Raw genomic sequence first — 17,311 nt, 5'->3', positions numbered from 1 at the left:
TATATCCCATATTTTCGTGCATTGCATTTATTTTGCATATTCCTCATGTTTCTATACAGTTTAAAACCGATTTTTCGCAAAACCTCAAAAATGCAACTTCATTTTTTTTCCTCGAACTTTCCTTAATCTAACTATAACTATTAATTCAAGCTCCCTTTGACTTTTAACTAATTAGATCCATTTAATAGAGAACAACAATTCAACCGTTAAAAAATTTAAACCAGACAATTTATTTGTCCCAAACAGCTAATTGTATTTTCTCTGCACACTTTAAAACACTAAATCAAGTTATTCAAGGGAAAAATAAAAACTTCAGAAAATGTTATTTTCAAAGGGCTTTAAAATGGAGCTTTTTTTTAACAATTTATCTCAAACAGCTTGTTATTATTGTTGCCACAAAGCAATAAAAATAATGGTTTTTATGAAGCTGGGAAATACAAATGTTTCCATAAGGAATTACATCCAGCAATTCTTGTTAGTACATTTCTTAGGATTAAAGTTGAAAAGTATTTCAGAAAAAATAATGAAATAAATGTTTGCTTCTTCCAATTTTAAAAGATCGTTATAAAATAATTGATTTTGTTAAAATATTCAGGATATGTTCTTTATGTAAAGCTATCAAAAAAGTGTTTCTGTTTACTTATTTAATATTATTTATTTATTTATAATGATATAAATGCTTGCTTCTTCCAATTTTAAAAGCTCGTTATAAAATAATTGATTTTGTTGAAATATTCAGGATAAGTTCCTTAGGCAAAACTATCAAAAAATTGTTTCTGTTTATTTATTTAATATTATTTATTTATTTATTTATTTATAATAAAATAAATGCTTGCTTCTTCCAATTTTAAAAGCTCGTTACAAAATAATTGATTTTGTTGAAATATTCAGGATATGTTCTTTAGGTAAAACTATCAAAAAAGTGTTTCTGTTCATTTATTTAATGTTATTTATTTATTTATTTATTTATTTATTTATTTATTTATTTATTTACTTATTTATTTATTTATTATGTATTTACTTATTTATTTATAGTGAAATAGATGTTTGCTACTTCCAATTTTAAAAGCTCGTTATAAAATAATTGGTTTTGTTGAAATATTCAGGATATGTTCTTTATATATAACTATTAAAAAAATAGTGCATGGAGTCCCTCCACGCGGAAGAAGTTAAACTTCACAACCTTTAATTGTAGAAAAATTAGCAGTCGTAGAAGGATCACTAGTTCTATTCAAAGACTCTTTTTCCTGCTCCGCTCGCTTCCGTGCTCTGTAATCACGGTAATATTGTGCATTTTTCCCTCGTGGACCTCTTGAACCAGTGGAAGTGCTTGTGGTTGCCTCATCGTCTCGCCCTGGAAAATGTATTTGTATTAATAATGTATGTGAATGCGTCATAATGTAATTTCAGAAGAGAAAACCTAACAATCAATTGATATTCACAAGAGACGTACCTTGACATAACCTTAAATCCGTCGCATTGTCCGTGGGATTGTTTTCACTCATTTTTTACAATTGTTATCCACTAAATTTGAAAATAAAAAATACTACCCTATTAAATTATATGTGTATCAAAACAAACTAAAAAAATATTTATAGAAAAACAATACTTTTATGACTTTTATTATTTTTATGCTAGTGAGAACCAAAACAATATGGAAATGAATGAGGGAAAACTGGATCCTACCACATGATTTCCCGGCCAATAAAAATGTAGCGTTAAACGTTTAACGCAACCTTGTTGGAAGTCGCATAAGAAGTATAACTTCAAAAAGTGTTTTTGTTCATTCATTTATTTATTTTTACGGAGAAAAAAATTTCGGGGTTCTGGAGACCGTCAGGAATTTTGACAAAAACATCTGTTTACATGTTGTAATACTTTTAGTGCAATGAGTCAATGACGGTAATGAGCATTATTTCATATTCTGATTCTTTCACACTAACTTTTAAGGAATAAATACTTTCAGTGCATCATTGCATCGTAGGTCAAAAGTCATTCAAAATCTTTGAAATCGGTCTATTTTTAGACTTTGACCATCATATTCTGCTTTTGGAATGTATGTGTGTGGTACAATGAATTACAAAAGTCTATATTTCGGTGAATACATATGAATGCGTACTTACAAAAATCACCTTTTACGGTATACATTTGGTGTGACCTTAAAATTGACCTTGTGCAAACGGAGGCAAAATATACTCTGATCTCGTAGGCAAGCGATACGATGTTTCCGGGGCAATGTTTTACGCGGAATTGAATGAAACCGCACCCTAATCAATATAGTTAATAGTTAAAAAGTTATATAAGTTTTAATTAGAAAGATCACATTCTGATTCATATGTATTTCGGCAATAGAACTCAAGCAAGTGAAGTATTGATAAAATATTTTTCTTAACAATTGATAAGAACGCATCAATTATTAACTAATAATTTAAATGTTATAAAAGATTTATGTATAATAAATACCGTTATGTACATATTATTCCTTTACCTATTTAAAACTTTTGAAACTTTTATAACAATTTTTGAGAAACCGAACTTTTAAAATACGACTTCCTTAAAATTCGATTTCTCAGAAACTATTCGACCGATTTCGCTCAGATTTTGTATTTTGCCCTTTTTGCCTTTTTGTACTTTGCCTTTTTGCCCTTACAATTCAAAAGTTTTTGGACTATTATGAAAAAAAAATAATAAAAAAAAATAAATATTCATTAAAAGTTATCTTTTGCAAGGTTCATTTATCTTTTGTATGCTTCAGTCATCATTTATCTTTGAGTAAATTAATTTTATAATTGTGTGCAAAAAATTTTCAATTCCCCTAAAAAATTCTCTAAGCGATGAAATATGCAAAAAATAAAACAAACATTAAGAAGTACAAACTATTGTGACCATATTTTCCAGATTGCGTCTATCCTCTATATTTTAAGGATCAGAAATCTAAATTCATCGGAAAATAAGGTGTGTAAGAAAGTACGTTTTTGTGTCTGATTTTGTAACTTAAAACATCGTCAGCCACTAACTAATTAATTAGCTTATTTGAGGTCGCTCCCTTGAACCTTTAAGATAGAGTCCTAGAACTTGAAGATCCTTCATTCAAATCAAAAATTATTCAGCGTGGTTCTTTTTTTGCACACTGTGTATCATAATTCCTCATGTTGGTTCATAGCAAATAAAACTTTATTTCAACAGTTGATAACTGCTGTATGTAGCCATCCGTGAATTTCCAGAAGTGTGCTAGGATTAAACCTATTGAGAGAATTTTAATGGCAGCTACAGCCATTGAATCTAATTTCTAAGGATTTTCCTTACATATAGTTGAAAAATGTACAAGAAATTATAAAAGAATTTTTATTTAATTACGGCTGCAATTATATAAGATATACTTTTTGCTACTTCTGTCTCATAAAGAAGAGCAAATAAGTATATCACTCTAAATATTACTCAAAGTAGCAGTATTTTTTTGGATCACTCAATGGTAGCAAAAGAAAAATTAAATCATTTAATTCAATACATATTAAAAGGGTATCTTTTTAAAGAGCGTTCTATCGAGTTTTCCTTCCCGTTTGAACATGTCTAAATTAAACAACGCCAAATGGCGATATTTTTTGCGTCTATGAGTGGAATTGGTGAGATTTTGATTCTAAGATCGAAGTTAAATTATTAGTCCAAAATGGAAAACATAGATTTCAATGGATGATGATTGAGAAGATAAGAAATTAAACTGATTTTTAGATCATGAATGGAGAAAAGTGATTTAATTAAATATGCTGAAATATTGTGGGTATATAAAAATTAAAGGTTTTTTTTTAAGAGTGGAAATAAAGTGAAAGTAAATTAAGTACGTCAGAATATTATGTATCACAACAGCAATCTATTTCTTATTTTAAAAAAATTCTTATGCTTTTTTTATTATTATCAAATATTTATGCATGAAACTGCTCTTTTTACAAACGCTCCATTTTAGATGTTATGCTACGTGGATGATCTGGAGAAAGAATATTTTGATGTCGTAAATGCTTGGAAAACTCATAGAGCAACAGTATATGTCTTGCGAGATATGAAAAACATCATAGAAGAAATGAGAAGCATTTATATTTTAGACGACAGCCATGCACAGCTTCTTGAAAAAGTAATTTCTTCAAAAAATTCTTTTTAGTATAATTTTTTGTGTAAAAAAAAAACTTGTTCAAAACAAAATATATTTTTGTGTTTTAATAGATTTTAGATTTAAAAATTAAAGATACACTCTGTGCGCCCCGATATTTACCAGGAAAGGGAGGACTGAACCACATTTTAAAGAATGTTCACTGGATAATGGATGACGCTATGTTGAAAGAGATTTTAGTAAGTAAAATATCTTTTTTGCTTTCATTTCAATTATCAAACGAATTTGAGTGAAACTGTGCTGATTCGAAGCCATCATATTTTAAACACCAAGTACATTAGATTGCTATGAAATATTCTTAGAACACTTGGTTCAAAATTGAACCATAATATCACCCAAAATTATTGATGATATCTTAATAATGTGTTAAACTGAACTGTGTTTCCTCTAAAATTGAACCATGGCATCGTAATCCAGTTTAATTTGTTTGATAATAGGGTTCAACTTGATATCGTAAGATTGCAAAAGATTTGCAAGCTGTTGTCAATTTTAAGCAGTGTGTCAAACAAATTTTATACAAATTGGCCAATTCTTTGGATTTCTTGTTTGGGCAAATTCATTCTTCTTTTCCGTCACGTAAAGAGATAACTGCTTTTTGAGTATGAGAATTTGTTCCATTTGTTGACGTTGCACTACACTCAAAAAAATCTGCTCATCGTTGATCCTTAGTTTCGGCACTTTGAACCATATTATCGTGAATTACCTCTTAATGTGCTAACTTTTACCATTTTTCTTAGTTGAATCTTGGTATTTTAAAATTAAGAGTAAAAGGATTAACATGCGCTATGGATGATTTTATTTTATAACCGTCGTTGAACAGCCGACCCAATTTATGGGTTTACGACTACTAATGCTCAACTCCGTAACCTTGTAGTTTTAAACCCAATCCAGAAGACAAGGGAACTCCTGGATCAAGTATTGGGAGAAATTTGCCTTCGTGGAGGACTTTTTGATGGGACTAACCCCATTTGCGTTGCATGGAGAGGAAGACCACGAGAACTCCCCACGGTTATCCTGACGGCAAGGGGACTTCAACCCATGATCCGTCTGCCACTGAGGATATTTCAAACCAGCATTGTGGTCAGTGCAAGCCGGATGCGAAATTCGTATCGACCAGCCATCGCAGCTCGCTATGGATGATTGTCTGTGTAAAGCTAAGTGCAGATGACGCTAGGGATTAAAATTTGACGTAAAATTTTCGGTATGTTTTTACCGACTGAATTTTACGCCTAAACTTAGAAAAACGCACCATCCAAAACTATTACACTAGCAGTGTGTTCAATATAACGCGTTCTTTCAATCGAACTTTCAGTGAAACAAACAAGAAATAAATTCGGAACACTCCGCAAGCTTGCTATGATGCTATCCAAAAAATAACTATTGCTATTTTACACAAATGTAGCCAAATCAGGGATAACACTCAAAACATAACTAACCTTACACTTTTTTCACGCTGCGATATTAATTTTTTATTTCATTTCCAATGGCGGTAATTAACAAACTCTTAACAAGAAGAATCTATGCAAATGAAATAGGTAAGAGAAAAAAGTCAATGACTCATTAGCAAATGCCTAGCATTCCAATATCTTTTCACTTCGGAGTCTCCGTGTGCAGCCGAACATCCCATCAAGTGCTTCCTATCCATTACTTCGAATTTCCTAGAGAGTGGGCAATTCGGACTCGTAAAAATACCAATGCGATGGAGGTGATGCGCAAGGCAGTCATGACCCACCGCAAATCTAAATTCTGCCACAGCCTTTTCACGGGGTCTGTCTGAAATGCCCCGGTCTAAAATGTTCTCCCAACTTTTCAGAAAATTGAAGAACACTAAGCCTACATGGAACACTACACGAATGATCACGATTAGAGTGATGCTGCATGCCGAAATTAGTACATATTTTAGCCGTCAAAGACGTTACCAGGGTGCACCACGGGGAGGTATATCTACTATCACACCCCTTGATATTAATTTTGTTAAGTTTGTTTTAAGGTCACGACCTGTTAGAATTTATTAATTACAAAAAACGCTTACGCGTAAATTTAAACACAAATCACAATAATAAAACTTCCTAGAATATTAAGTCTGTTCACGCATCACCTCGTAAGCATAACATAAGCGGAGAGATACACCGGAAATTTTCTAAATTTCTTCTGGTTTTAGAAAACTTGCTATTGTTTACATTAAGTCAACCATCCATAATATGGTTTAATTTTAATTCATAATTAGTATCGGATTATAATAAATCATCCTATATTATCATATTCAATTTTCAAGCTATAACGTTTTATTAGACAACGAGACTTATTATGCCTAGTTAGAAGACGGAAGATAATAAGTTTGATTCGAAGTTATCCTTAGCTTCTCAAAATTATAAATAAGTACTATGTTGGAACTGAAATTATTAGTTACGGTTTAGCAAATGGTGGTAATGCTTGGATTAGATGGAAAATGAAAGTTGATTTAAATTAAAGCATTACCACAACAGCCCGTTTCGGAGATAGGGATATTCGGAGATTGGGTTTAAGTTCCATAATTCCGTGACCAACGGCTAGATGATGGCAAAGTTGTCATTATGTCTGTGACAAGCTAAAATTAGGCTCGCTCATCCAACACCGAAGCTACTATCAAAATTGCTCAGTGACTTAACCACTCTACCACGATTCAAACGTTGTTATGCTAGTTAAAAGAAATTTGCAACTCAATTAAAAATTAAGATTATTGAGTTGGTTAGAAAAATGATGATTACTTTTCTTAAAGAAGGAAAAAATATAGTATTGTGAGTTTTTTAAGCTGCATTTAGTCTTTTAATCAATCTTGTGTTTTTAAATCCACATTGTTTAATTTAATTTTATTAATTTCACCTTCTTAATTATGTGGCTGTTAGTTTGTGTCGACAAATGGTTGAAATTTCAATCATCTATATAAATTTTATTAGTACCGTTTAGGAAACAATCGTAACTTGTATTTGTGTGAATGTGACACAGAGCGTCCGTTGGAAGTTGAACACTTTAGGTAGTCGGAAATAGGTCAAAATTTTGATTGAATAAAAATTCTATCTTTAGATAGAAATTTTCTGGAAGTATTCATAAAATGATTTAAAGGTGTATTGTCTTTGAGAGTAGAGCTCCAGTTAAAATTTAGGACTTTACTATTCAGGAAGTGTTCGAAATTCGGATTGATAATTAATTCTGAGTAAAGCAGTTAAAAAAATATTAAAACTTGTCTTGCCATCAGACACGTAGCAACAATGTAGATTTAAGCACTTTAGTAAGTCTGAAAATGCTCTGTAACTTGATCATCAATTCTACCAAAAGTGATCAAAAACGATTAAAACTTGCATTTTTTATTAAACACAGAGCTACAAGAAATATTTGAGAAATCAAGCACGTCGAAATTTTGATTGATAAAATCTTGACGATAAAATCTAGCTAACAGAATGAACGATAATTTTCTCCTGAATTGTTCACAAAAAAATTAATATTGTATTATCATTAGACGCAGAGTTCCAAGTAAAAATTAAACACTCTAACCAGTAAGGAAGTGGCAGAATTCTGGATATAAATCCTGTTTGTAGTAGTTAGAAAACTAATGAAACTTGAATTATCAGCAGTCACACATATCAAAATCAATTAAAATTTGACCCTATTAGCTGATCAGAAAACGATTAAAATTTAAAAAGACGATGATTCCTTTATGGCGATAAATTCTGCTAACAGTGGTCAGGAAATAATTAAAATCAGCATTGTCATCAAGCTCAGAGGTGCAGTTAAAATTTATGTTTATTTGGTTATCGGAAAAGCTTTCGGAATTTAATTCTTTAATTCCTTTTGTCGATAATAATGCAGCATGTTCTGGTTCTATTGGTTGTCCGATAGAAACTTGTATTGTCGCCTAGCAAATAGCTTCATTTAAAATTGGAGTGCTCTAGTTAACCTGAAAGTTGTCAGAAATTTGATGGACGATAATGTTTCAGTTGAAAATTTGATTCGATGATAAAATGATGATAAATTTTGCATGTGTCTATTTGAAATTGATTAAAACTTGCATTGCCATCAAACACGGAACTACAGTTTTGAAATTTAAAAAAAAATTGACTTGGTTCTGGAAAATGTTCAAATTTTCAATAGCAAGATTCCACCGTCATAAACATGAAAGTGAGTAAACAGAAACATGGAAATAATTATGAATATATATCAATAATTACAGTGAATAAAAACTTCTAATCATCTAGAAAAGAGAATTAAAAGATTTCTTTTATTACAGAATAATTACAGTGTAAGTTCTTATGTGACAGGAGAAACAATCCAAACCGCTGGAAATAAGCACAAGGACGTAAATCTGATATCAGCTGGTATTGTTCAGGTATTTAAAATTTAAATTTACGAATTACAATTATCTTTCTAATTTCAAAAAATATGAATTCAGTAATACCCAACTACGTACACAAAATGAAAAAAATAGTGTATAATAAATTTTTATCACTTTAATTTTGAAAAGGCATTGTGCTTTGACTCTAAATCTAAATACATATATTTTTAATATATATAGAAAAGAAATAATTTTTCAATATATAGTAGACAGAACTGCCATGGTTCTAAGGTCTCACAAATTACTTTTGAGGCATATATATATGAATCCATATAATTATAAATATATAAAATATACGATGATTTTGGAAAAATATTTTTAAATAATTTTGCTATTTTAAAGCAAATAACTATTTTTAAAAAAAATTCGAAAATACTAATTCCGCTATGAATAAGGTAGAATCTAGTTAAAATTGAAAACTTTGTTTCTGTGCAGAAATTATACGTATATTGACGTATTATACGCATATTTTCAGATTATTATTACGTATCATTACGTATATAATTACGTATATTTCTATGCGCCTACGCTGAAAGATTCTAAATCGGCTTGTTTGTTTGCTTTTTGAATTTGAGCCGCTAGTTTCCGCTGTCAGAAGATCTGAGTTTCTATGATCTAGATCTCATACATTCGACTTTATTGTGTCGTTCAAATGAAACCACCAGTGTGCATCGTTGAGCTTTTAGTATCAGGTATTTTGTTCAAAATAACTAATTATGTAGTGATTGTTTTTGTTTGATTTCTTTATATATTTAAAACGTCTGTTTTTAGTTTACATTTATAGTTTAAAGCAATTACATCATGTTAGGTTCCCCTTATCAACAAACAGCTAAAAACAAAGATTAATCTATCAAAATTTACTGATCATTTGTTTCCTTTTATTTACTCGAACCTTGATGAAAATAAATTGTACCTTTTTCAGGCTCTTTAAAAAGCTTTTTGATAAAAACGAAAACTTTTCGAATCAAAGTAATCTATCGAACACTGTAAAAGAGACAAACCTTTTACTTCTTTTAATTTATTTGAGCTCTTTTCGTTGCAAACAGATTTTAACCAAAACTTAACATTTTGCTTAGCAAAAAAAAAAATAAGTAGATAAAAATAATGAAGAAAATACCTATTTTTAATAATAAAATGTAAAATAATTTTTCAACCTTTTTTAAGTGTTTTTCTGTATTTCTTTATTTTTAAGAAATAAAACTCGCATAGAAGAGATGACAGATACGAATGCTTTTTTTTCTAGCAAAATTGGCTAATAACTAAAATCATCTTGATCAAAATCCATTTTTTAAATGTCCAATAAAAGTTTTGCTTTGAATTCCTGTTCTGCTATTTTGGTTTATTTATCTGCTTCTTTTTCTGCAGTACTCCTTTTTTCCAAAAAATAAAAAAAGATAAACATTTTGTACTAGAAGCGCTTGGCTTATAATGAATTAAATCGAAGTATTTAGATACGAAGATTTTACCATAGCAAATTTAAAATAAATTTTTCACAGAAAATGTAAATTTATATAGAGGAATAATTTCCGTAATTTTATTAGTAACTGAGATTGGCAATTATTGAAAAAAATCAAACAAAGCATCTTTTTTTCCTAAAAAGTAGAATTTTGTTTATTATGGCTCGCATAATTCAGAACATAATTATTTCAATAATTTAGTAGCAACCATGTCTACCCAAAGCATGGGGTTCAAATAAAATGCTTTGGTTGATTGGCAATTACAGCAACTTTTAAAAAAAATTTAAATAAACTATTAAATACTTCTTATTGTTGACTCTTAATAGCTAGAGACTATGATTTTGTGATTATGATATCTAAACAAATAATGATTTAAATCCTTTGATTTTTAGAAAACAACCATTGATTTGAATCAACTGCGAATTTTTGAAAAAATTATTTATTTATACCAAATTTTTTTAATAAGCCATTACACTGTTACATTATAATTTTCCATTAGCTGTATATAAAATGATTTGCAGGTTATGAACATATTTTCATTACAACAAATTTCAATTTGCTAATTTCAATTAACAAATTCAAATGTGTCTATTTGAATACTTTAAGTGCTTTTAAAATCTATCAAATATGTAGTTAGTGTTTACTAATATTGAAGAAAGACTTGCTCTGCCCAAAGAAATTGACAATCACTTTTTTTTCTTTTATCTATACTGATCTAAAATAATTTACACTTCATTTAATATCTAACTGATTAGTTACCTCCCTTGTCTTTATAATTTTATGATGTTTAGTTTGAACAAAGTAACCGTGATTTTTATTCAGTGATTAGTTTGTAACATTTAAATAATAATTTTTACAACATTTAAGTTAAAAATATCAAATATTTTAATTGTTGTTTTTAAATAATATTAAGTACTGTTAATATATTTTATCAGGTAATCTGACTGTTAAGCATAAAAAAAAATTTGAAAAAACTGATTTAAATCAAAATAATCTGGTCTAAAACAAATCCAATTTTTTTTTAATTGTGAATTTTGCCAACTTAGCTCAAATGCATTTGAGTTTTTGTTTCGAGATTATGATTCGGGATTATGATTCGATGATTAAGTCTTATTTCGGGATAATAAAAGCTGTCTTTAAAACAATCAAAACAAGGAACAGTAAGACCTTCCTGATAACATTTACTCGAATTCAAATGTCTCTATTTGAAAATTCTCTCACTCCTCATATTAAATTGATACTGCTTCAAACCACGCACCTCAATTACCCTTTTACTGTTGAAGAACTAGAGTAGAAGAATAAAATAAAGAATACTGGAAAAGAAGAAAGTTCCAGGAGCCATTTTTGAATCAATTTTATAAACGTCGTTGAACAGCAGATCCAATTATGAGTTTACGACAACCAATGTTCAACTTCATATCCTTATAATTTTGAACTTTATCCAGAAGATTAGTGATCAAGTATTGTGAGAAATTTGCTTTCGTGCAGGACTTTTTGCGGGAGCTGAGCTGTATTTGCGTTACATGGAGAAGAAAACCACGAAAACCTCCCTCGGTTATCCTGATGGCAAGGGAACTCTAACCCATAATCCGTCGAAAACTAAACTAAACTGAACTTGCCCTTGAGGGCCAAGGCCTACTGTGCCCATCTTAGTTTTCTTGACATTGGGCTCTGGGGTGCAGGAGTAGATGTTCTGGTCAGGTGGTCAGCCGAACGCGGAACCCCAGTGTTTAGTTCTCAAGCATGCTTGGTACTCATTTATCGACCCACTGAAGGGATGTGTCAACCTTGCCCGGCCCGAGGATCGAATCAGAGACCTGTGGCACGACAGCGCGAAGCGCTACCGCTCTGCCACCGGGCGTCATAATCCGTCGAAAAGTGAGCATATTTCACGTCAGCACTGTGGTCGGTGTGGAATTTTTATCGCCCAGCCGTCTCTGGGATTCGAATTCGGGGCATCTCATATGGAAGCGAGATCTCTTTCCCTTGAGCCACCAAGTTTCTTTTTGAATAAATTAAAATTTCTCAAAGAAAAATCGTATTTTTATCTCATAACATCATTCATTCATCTCTATACAGCATTAGTTCATTTTGCAGTAGCAGTAGCTCAGGGGATAAAGCGTTCGCTTCTCAATGAGGTGACCTATGTTCAAATCTCAGCGGTGGCTGATTTATGCAACTGCTATCGGCTCGCATTGATATCAGTGCTGACATAAAATATTCTATATGGTAGATGGATCGTCGGTAGAATCACTTAGCAGTCGGTCTAACTGTGGGGGGGCAGTTAAAGTAAATGCGAATTGGTTCCATAAAAAGTCCTTCGCGAAGGCCAGTCTGTCCCAGATCTTGATACAGGAGTTCCCTCGTCTTCTGGGGTGGTATCAAAATTACAAGGTTACGGAAATGAACATTTGTAGTCGTTAACTCAGTATCTGGTCAGTTGCTTAACACCGGTTGTAAAACAAAATAAATAGTTCATGTTGTTAAGTTTTTTTAGATCTCACTAAATAATAATCTCGGAGTGATTTCGTTGTAGAAGAAAGATCAAAGTGTATTTGGAAAAAAAACAGTTGACGAATGCCCTTAGCCACTTTTTTAACAACAGGAACGTCAAGAATAGTTACGGGAGCTGTTATTCGAACATTTTAATACATTTATGGAATTCACCAATCGGAAGCTTGCGGTAAAGAAATAAAGGCAACGCATTATCTATAAAGTTTATACGCTTGCAATAGAGAAATGAGACTCATTTTCAGATCTCTGCCACATAAAAATTTCACCGTCGCAACTCTTGATTTGCTCTTAATTTATTATCTGAATGTTGCAATATTTTATACTAAATGACTCAAAATCATATCTCATAGGTGACTGGACAAAATGAAGGTGAGAAAGGTCCAAGTCTACCAAATACAGATTCTTTATATTATTTCCTGAAAACAGGAACGTTTTGCTCTTACCTTATCCCTCCAGACTCCTTGGGAATTTTAGGATATTTGCTAAGAAAAGATTCTGTTACTACAGCTACTTGCATGAAAGACGCTCAAGTAATGAATTTAATGCTCAACTTTAACTTATCGGTATAGCTTTATTTAATATTTTTTTGAAAAATGAAAAAAGGTCTTTTATGCTAAAAAAAATTTACATTTTAGAGAAAACAATTGAAATTAAATGAAATATATTGCATTTCCATTTTGTATTAGCTTTTTTTGATAAACTAACATTATCGCAATCATTTCTATAATATCTCGAAACTACATAATATTGCGATTTGCGTTAATAATTTTATTAGCAATAAATTTTTATTTTTTGCCACCGGGGTTTCAAAATTAATCTGTTCACTTTTTAAAAACAAAAAAAGAAAAATGACATATTTCGAAACTACATAATTATTTTTAAAATAATAAAATTATAATATAATTTTATAACATAATATAATAATATAATTTTTTTAAATTATTGTTTTATAACAGTTTTAACTTTTACTGTTAATAGCCACTGTTTCATATGAACATTAAAAATCAAAAACCTGGAATATACTAAAAATAACTAAATTCTCTACACCCTCTTTTATTTTGAATGCATCTATACCCTTTATACTACTATAACTAACAAAAGATTGAAATAACGAAAAGATTCCCTAGGAAATAGGATTTTCATTCTCTCCCAAGGACTCTGATTCCTATTAAGAAGAGCAATATTTTAATTGTAGTTCATTTACGTCGCACTAGAGTTGCACAATGGGCTATTGGCGACGGTCTGGGAAACATCCCTGATGATGATCCGAAGACATGCCATCACAATTTTGATCCTCTGCAGAGGGGATGACACCCCCGCTTCAGTAGTCAGACGACCTGCACGCGAAGTCGAGCACTTTACGGTAGAACAGTTTAACGAGGACCAATACCGCACACCCTCGGTCCCTACGCAGACTGATCCAAGTGGCCACCCATCCACACACTGACCACAGCCAGTGATGCTTGACTTCGGTGATCTGCTGGAAAAGTGTCTTGACGATCAATCAAAGATCAGAAGAGCAATATAATTCCTTACATTTTGACAATAAATTATTTTCGATCTCTAATTCAGGAAATTTTAAGTTTTTTGCTAAGAANTTCCAGTGATGCTTGACTTCGGTGATCTGCTGGAAAAGTGTCTTGGCGATCAATCAGAGATCAGAAGAGCAATATAATTCCTTACATTTTGACAATAAATTATTTTCGATCTCTAATTCAGGAAATTTTAAGTTTTTTGCTAAGAATTTTTGCGTATTGTAAGAATTTGTGATTTAATTTTTTTGTAGTCCATAGAACATATACAAAATTCCCATCTAGATTCTTAAGACAATCTGAAAAATATATTGAAATAATTAAAACATTTTTCAGTTTTAAGCATTTGAGATATATTAAAATCAATATTCATAATAATTAGATAAAATAAGATAAAATAATTCATAGTTTGCAATAGTTTCAATAATAAGATAAAATAATTCATAGTTTGCACACATTTCTTTAAAAAAGCGACTTCTCCTAAGAAACTTTAGGTTTTAAAAATCCTTAAAAAAAGACCTACGATTACATTGCCAATGTTATGCTATGAAATAACATTCTTTTCCTTTTCTTTAACAACGTTTAATTGCTCAAGTGTCTCAGAATCCAAAACTTACGTAGATTTGCTACTCACTCTTTTGGAAACTTAAAAAATCTATTTTCTTTAAGGCTTTTGTCTTATGCAAATCCATATTCACGACTTAATTTTTTTCAGTTGGCCAATATTAGTTACGAAACTTTGCAAAAAATGGAGGAATTATATGGGGATCTCTCTTTTGCTATGTGGAAACCAACTGCTCTTGAAATTGCTCACATTGTGTTATCACAAGAAGAAACTTATACCGTAAGTTATCTCCTTCTTAACTTTTAAACTTACATTTTGGTGAATTTATATTCAAGTTTTCAACTTTGTACTCTTATTTCATAAATTAAACAGGCAATGCGTAATACTTACTAAACAAAGTGGTTGGTTGATGTGATGAAATGTTTGATTTTTTATCTTAGTAGCAAACTATTTTTATTTGTTTATATACATATACAATATACATATTCAATNTTTTTTAGACTTATATATATATATATATAATAGATAGATAGATACAGACAGATAGACCACGTTTAAAGAAGTTATATACGACAGGGGGTCGCATGAATGCTTACAACTTCCAGCGGCGTATGACACTTTCGGGCATAAGATCCTAAGAACATTTAATCCTGATGATGGACACAAAAAGTTTGTCAAAACATTTATGCGAGCTCCAGTTAGACATGATGTTTTTAAGCTTGTACATTTCGAAAGAAAATAGACTAAAAATGACATTTAAAAAACAAAACTGTAGCTTGGTGATAGAAGCCGATTGCAGACTTGTAGTCAGCGATTTAAAAATATCTAAGATCTGTTTTAAAAAAATCCCATACAAGAAAAAACAAAACAAAACATTTTCCCTAGTGTAAATAGCTATAAAAATTACAATAAACTTCATAATTGGTTGGCCAAAATAAAAAGTCATATTTTTCTAAAAGTGTCATTTTAAACATCCTTATTGCATATATGAAAACCACGTGGTTTTCATATGAAAACACTCTTTTGAACAATTTAAAAATATCGCTAATAATCATATCATATTATTCCCAAGCCTTTCTATTGCAAATTTCTTACTTTAATTATTTACATATTATTTTCTCATAATTACTTAATATAAAACTATCCAACTATAATAATGTACGTCAGCGTTTTTAAAAATAATTCAGCAATTCCTAATAAATAAAAACCAATTTTTCCATAAAAGATTACAGATGTTTGTAATCTTTTATGGAAAAATTTCAAAGAATTGAATGCATATTTCAAATAATATCCCGAATGAATAATTCATTTAAAACTTATTTTGTAAAAAAGTATCAAGAAGTATTCAATCATTTTTAAAAGTTTCAATATTTACAGTTAAAGTGATTTTTCACGTTTTTTTTCCCTCCCACTAATAACACTGCGTCCCAAAATAACTTAAAACGGTTGACAAATTTAAAGCAATAAATCATGTGGTTTTAGAAACTTGACAAAATTGCGTTGGCAGGACAATCCGTTAAACCCTTAATATAAATATGACTTTAATTTTTTACGAGAACAATGTGACAGTCTAAGTGATAGACTCAAAGTTAATTAACCCATACAAATAAAAATGGTTCGAAAATAATTTATTACTTGTATGGTTATTCAACCATACGAGATCAATAAAGCTTCACTAAATTTTGAAAGCTGAATAATGAAACGAATTGGAGTTTAATATTTTAAAGCTTTTTAACTATTTGACACAGCATTTTCATCAAACATATTTTCATACTTTATTATTCTGTGTTAGTTTAGGTCAAAATAAATTAAAAATATTATATTTCGCATTTTAATAATTAGTGGTTATGAAATACAGGGGGAAAAAATCGGTGCTTTTTTTCCTGCTTTGAAAGTGAAATCTTAGACATACGGCTCCAAACAATAATTTTTCAAATTTGTAGTTTTTTGCAGTTATTTAGATCTAAGGGAAACAGTTATTCATCATTGAAATTTCTTTAATTTATAAAATAAATTATTGATAAATTTTTGAAAATGAATAAAAAAATAATTATTCGAAATATTTTATTGTTTGGATTTATATTTTAATATAAAAATACAAATATAATTCCGATAATCTAACACATTCCTTAGAAACTATTAGACTGATTTTTTTTATAATTAAAAAATGCCAAAATATATTTTTGATTGTAATTAGAGCATCAAAATATATATATATATATATATATATTTTTTACTAAACACAATAAATGGTCTGCAATATTTTCNATATATATATATATGTATGTAAAAGGAACACCGATCTGCGTCAACGCGTAAAAGCTGAAAAACTTAAAAATATAAAAAAATTGGGTAGTAGATATGGTTTTCGTAAGTTCTGCATCAAGTGAAATCAAATAGCCAGTAACTTTTCAAATATTCAAAAATTGCATTGCAAATGCTAATAATTTTCAACAAAAAAAATTACTTTTCTTCATGATGAAATTGTGTGCCATTTTCAGAACTAGGGTCTACTTAATCTGTTATTAATATGTTACGAACACGCGCGAGGTATGTGTATGGTAAAATGGCATATTATTCGCTAAAAGGTTCTAATTCATGCGAGGAAATAGCCTGCAAAAAAACGTTCCAAACGAAAGTTTAAAAAAAATTAAATAAGCCAAATTTTCTTATAAATTTATAAACTAACAAAATAAAACTGAAGCTTTTTTT

The 17,311-nt window shown here is 30.1% G+C and overlaps 1 protein-coding gene across 1 annotated transcript in view; it reads left to right on the top strand.

The window, feature by feature from the left end:
* Positions 1-17,311, top strand: part of LOC107438514 (sperm-specific sodium:proton exchanger) — an 86,619-nt gene that overhangs the window by 61,043 nt on the left and 8,265 nt on the right. The window contains exons 15-19 of the mRNA XM_071181066.1: positions 3,962-4,126; positions 4,216-4,341; positions 8,427-8,525; positions 12,853-13,032; positions 14,750-14,878. Of these exons, the coding sequence (XP_071037167.1) occupies positions 3,962-4,126; positions 4,216-4,341; positions 8,427-8,525; positions 12,853-13,032; positions 14,750-14,878 (699 nt within the window). The remainder of the gene's footprint in view (positions 1-3,961; positions 4,127-4,215; positions 4,342-8,426; positions 8,526-12,852; positions 13,033-14,749; positions 14,879-17,311) is intronic.

The sequence above is a fragment of the Parasteatoda tepidariorum genome, chromosome 5 (assembly GCF_043381705.1).
Source record: "Parasteatoda tepidariorum isolate YZ-2023 chromosome 5, CAS_Ptep_4.0, whole genome shotgun sequence".
NCBI classification, from domain to species: domain Eukaryota; kingdom Metazoa; phylum Arthropoda; class Arachnida; order Araneae; family Theridiidae; genus Parasteatoda; species Parasteatoda tepidariorum.
Note: the sequence above shows the minus strand (reverse complement) of the source record. Positions and strands in the feature narration are given on the sequence as shown.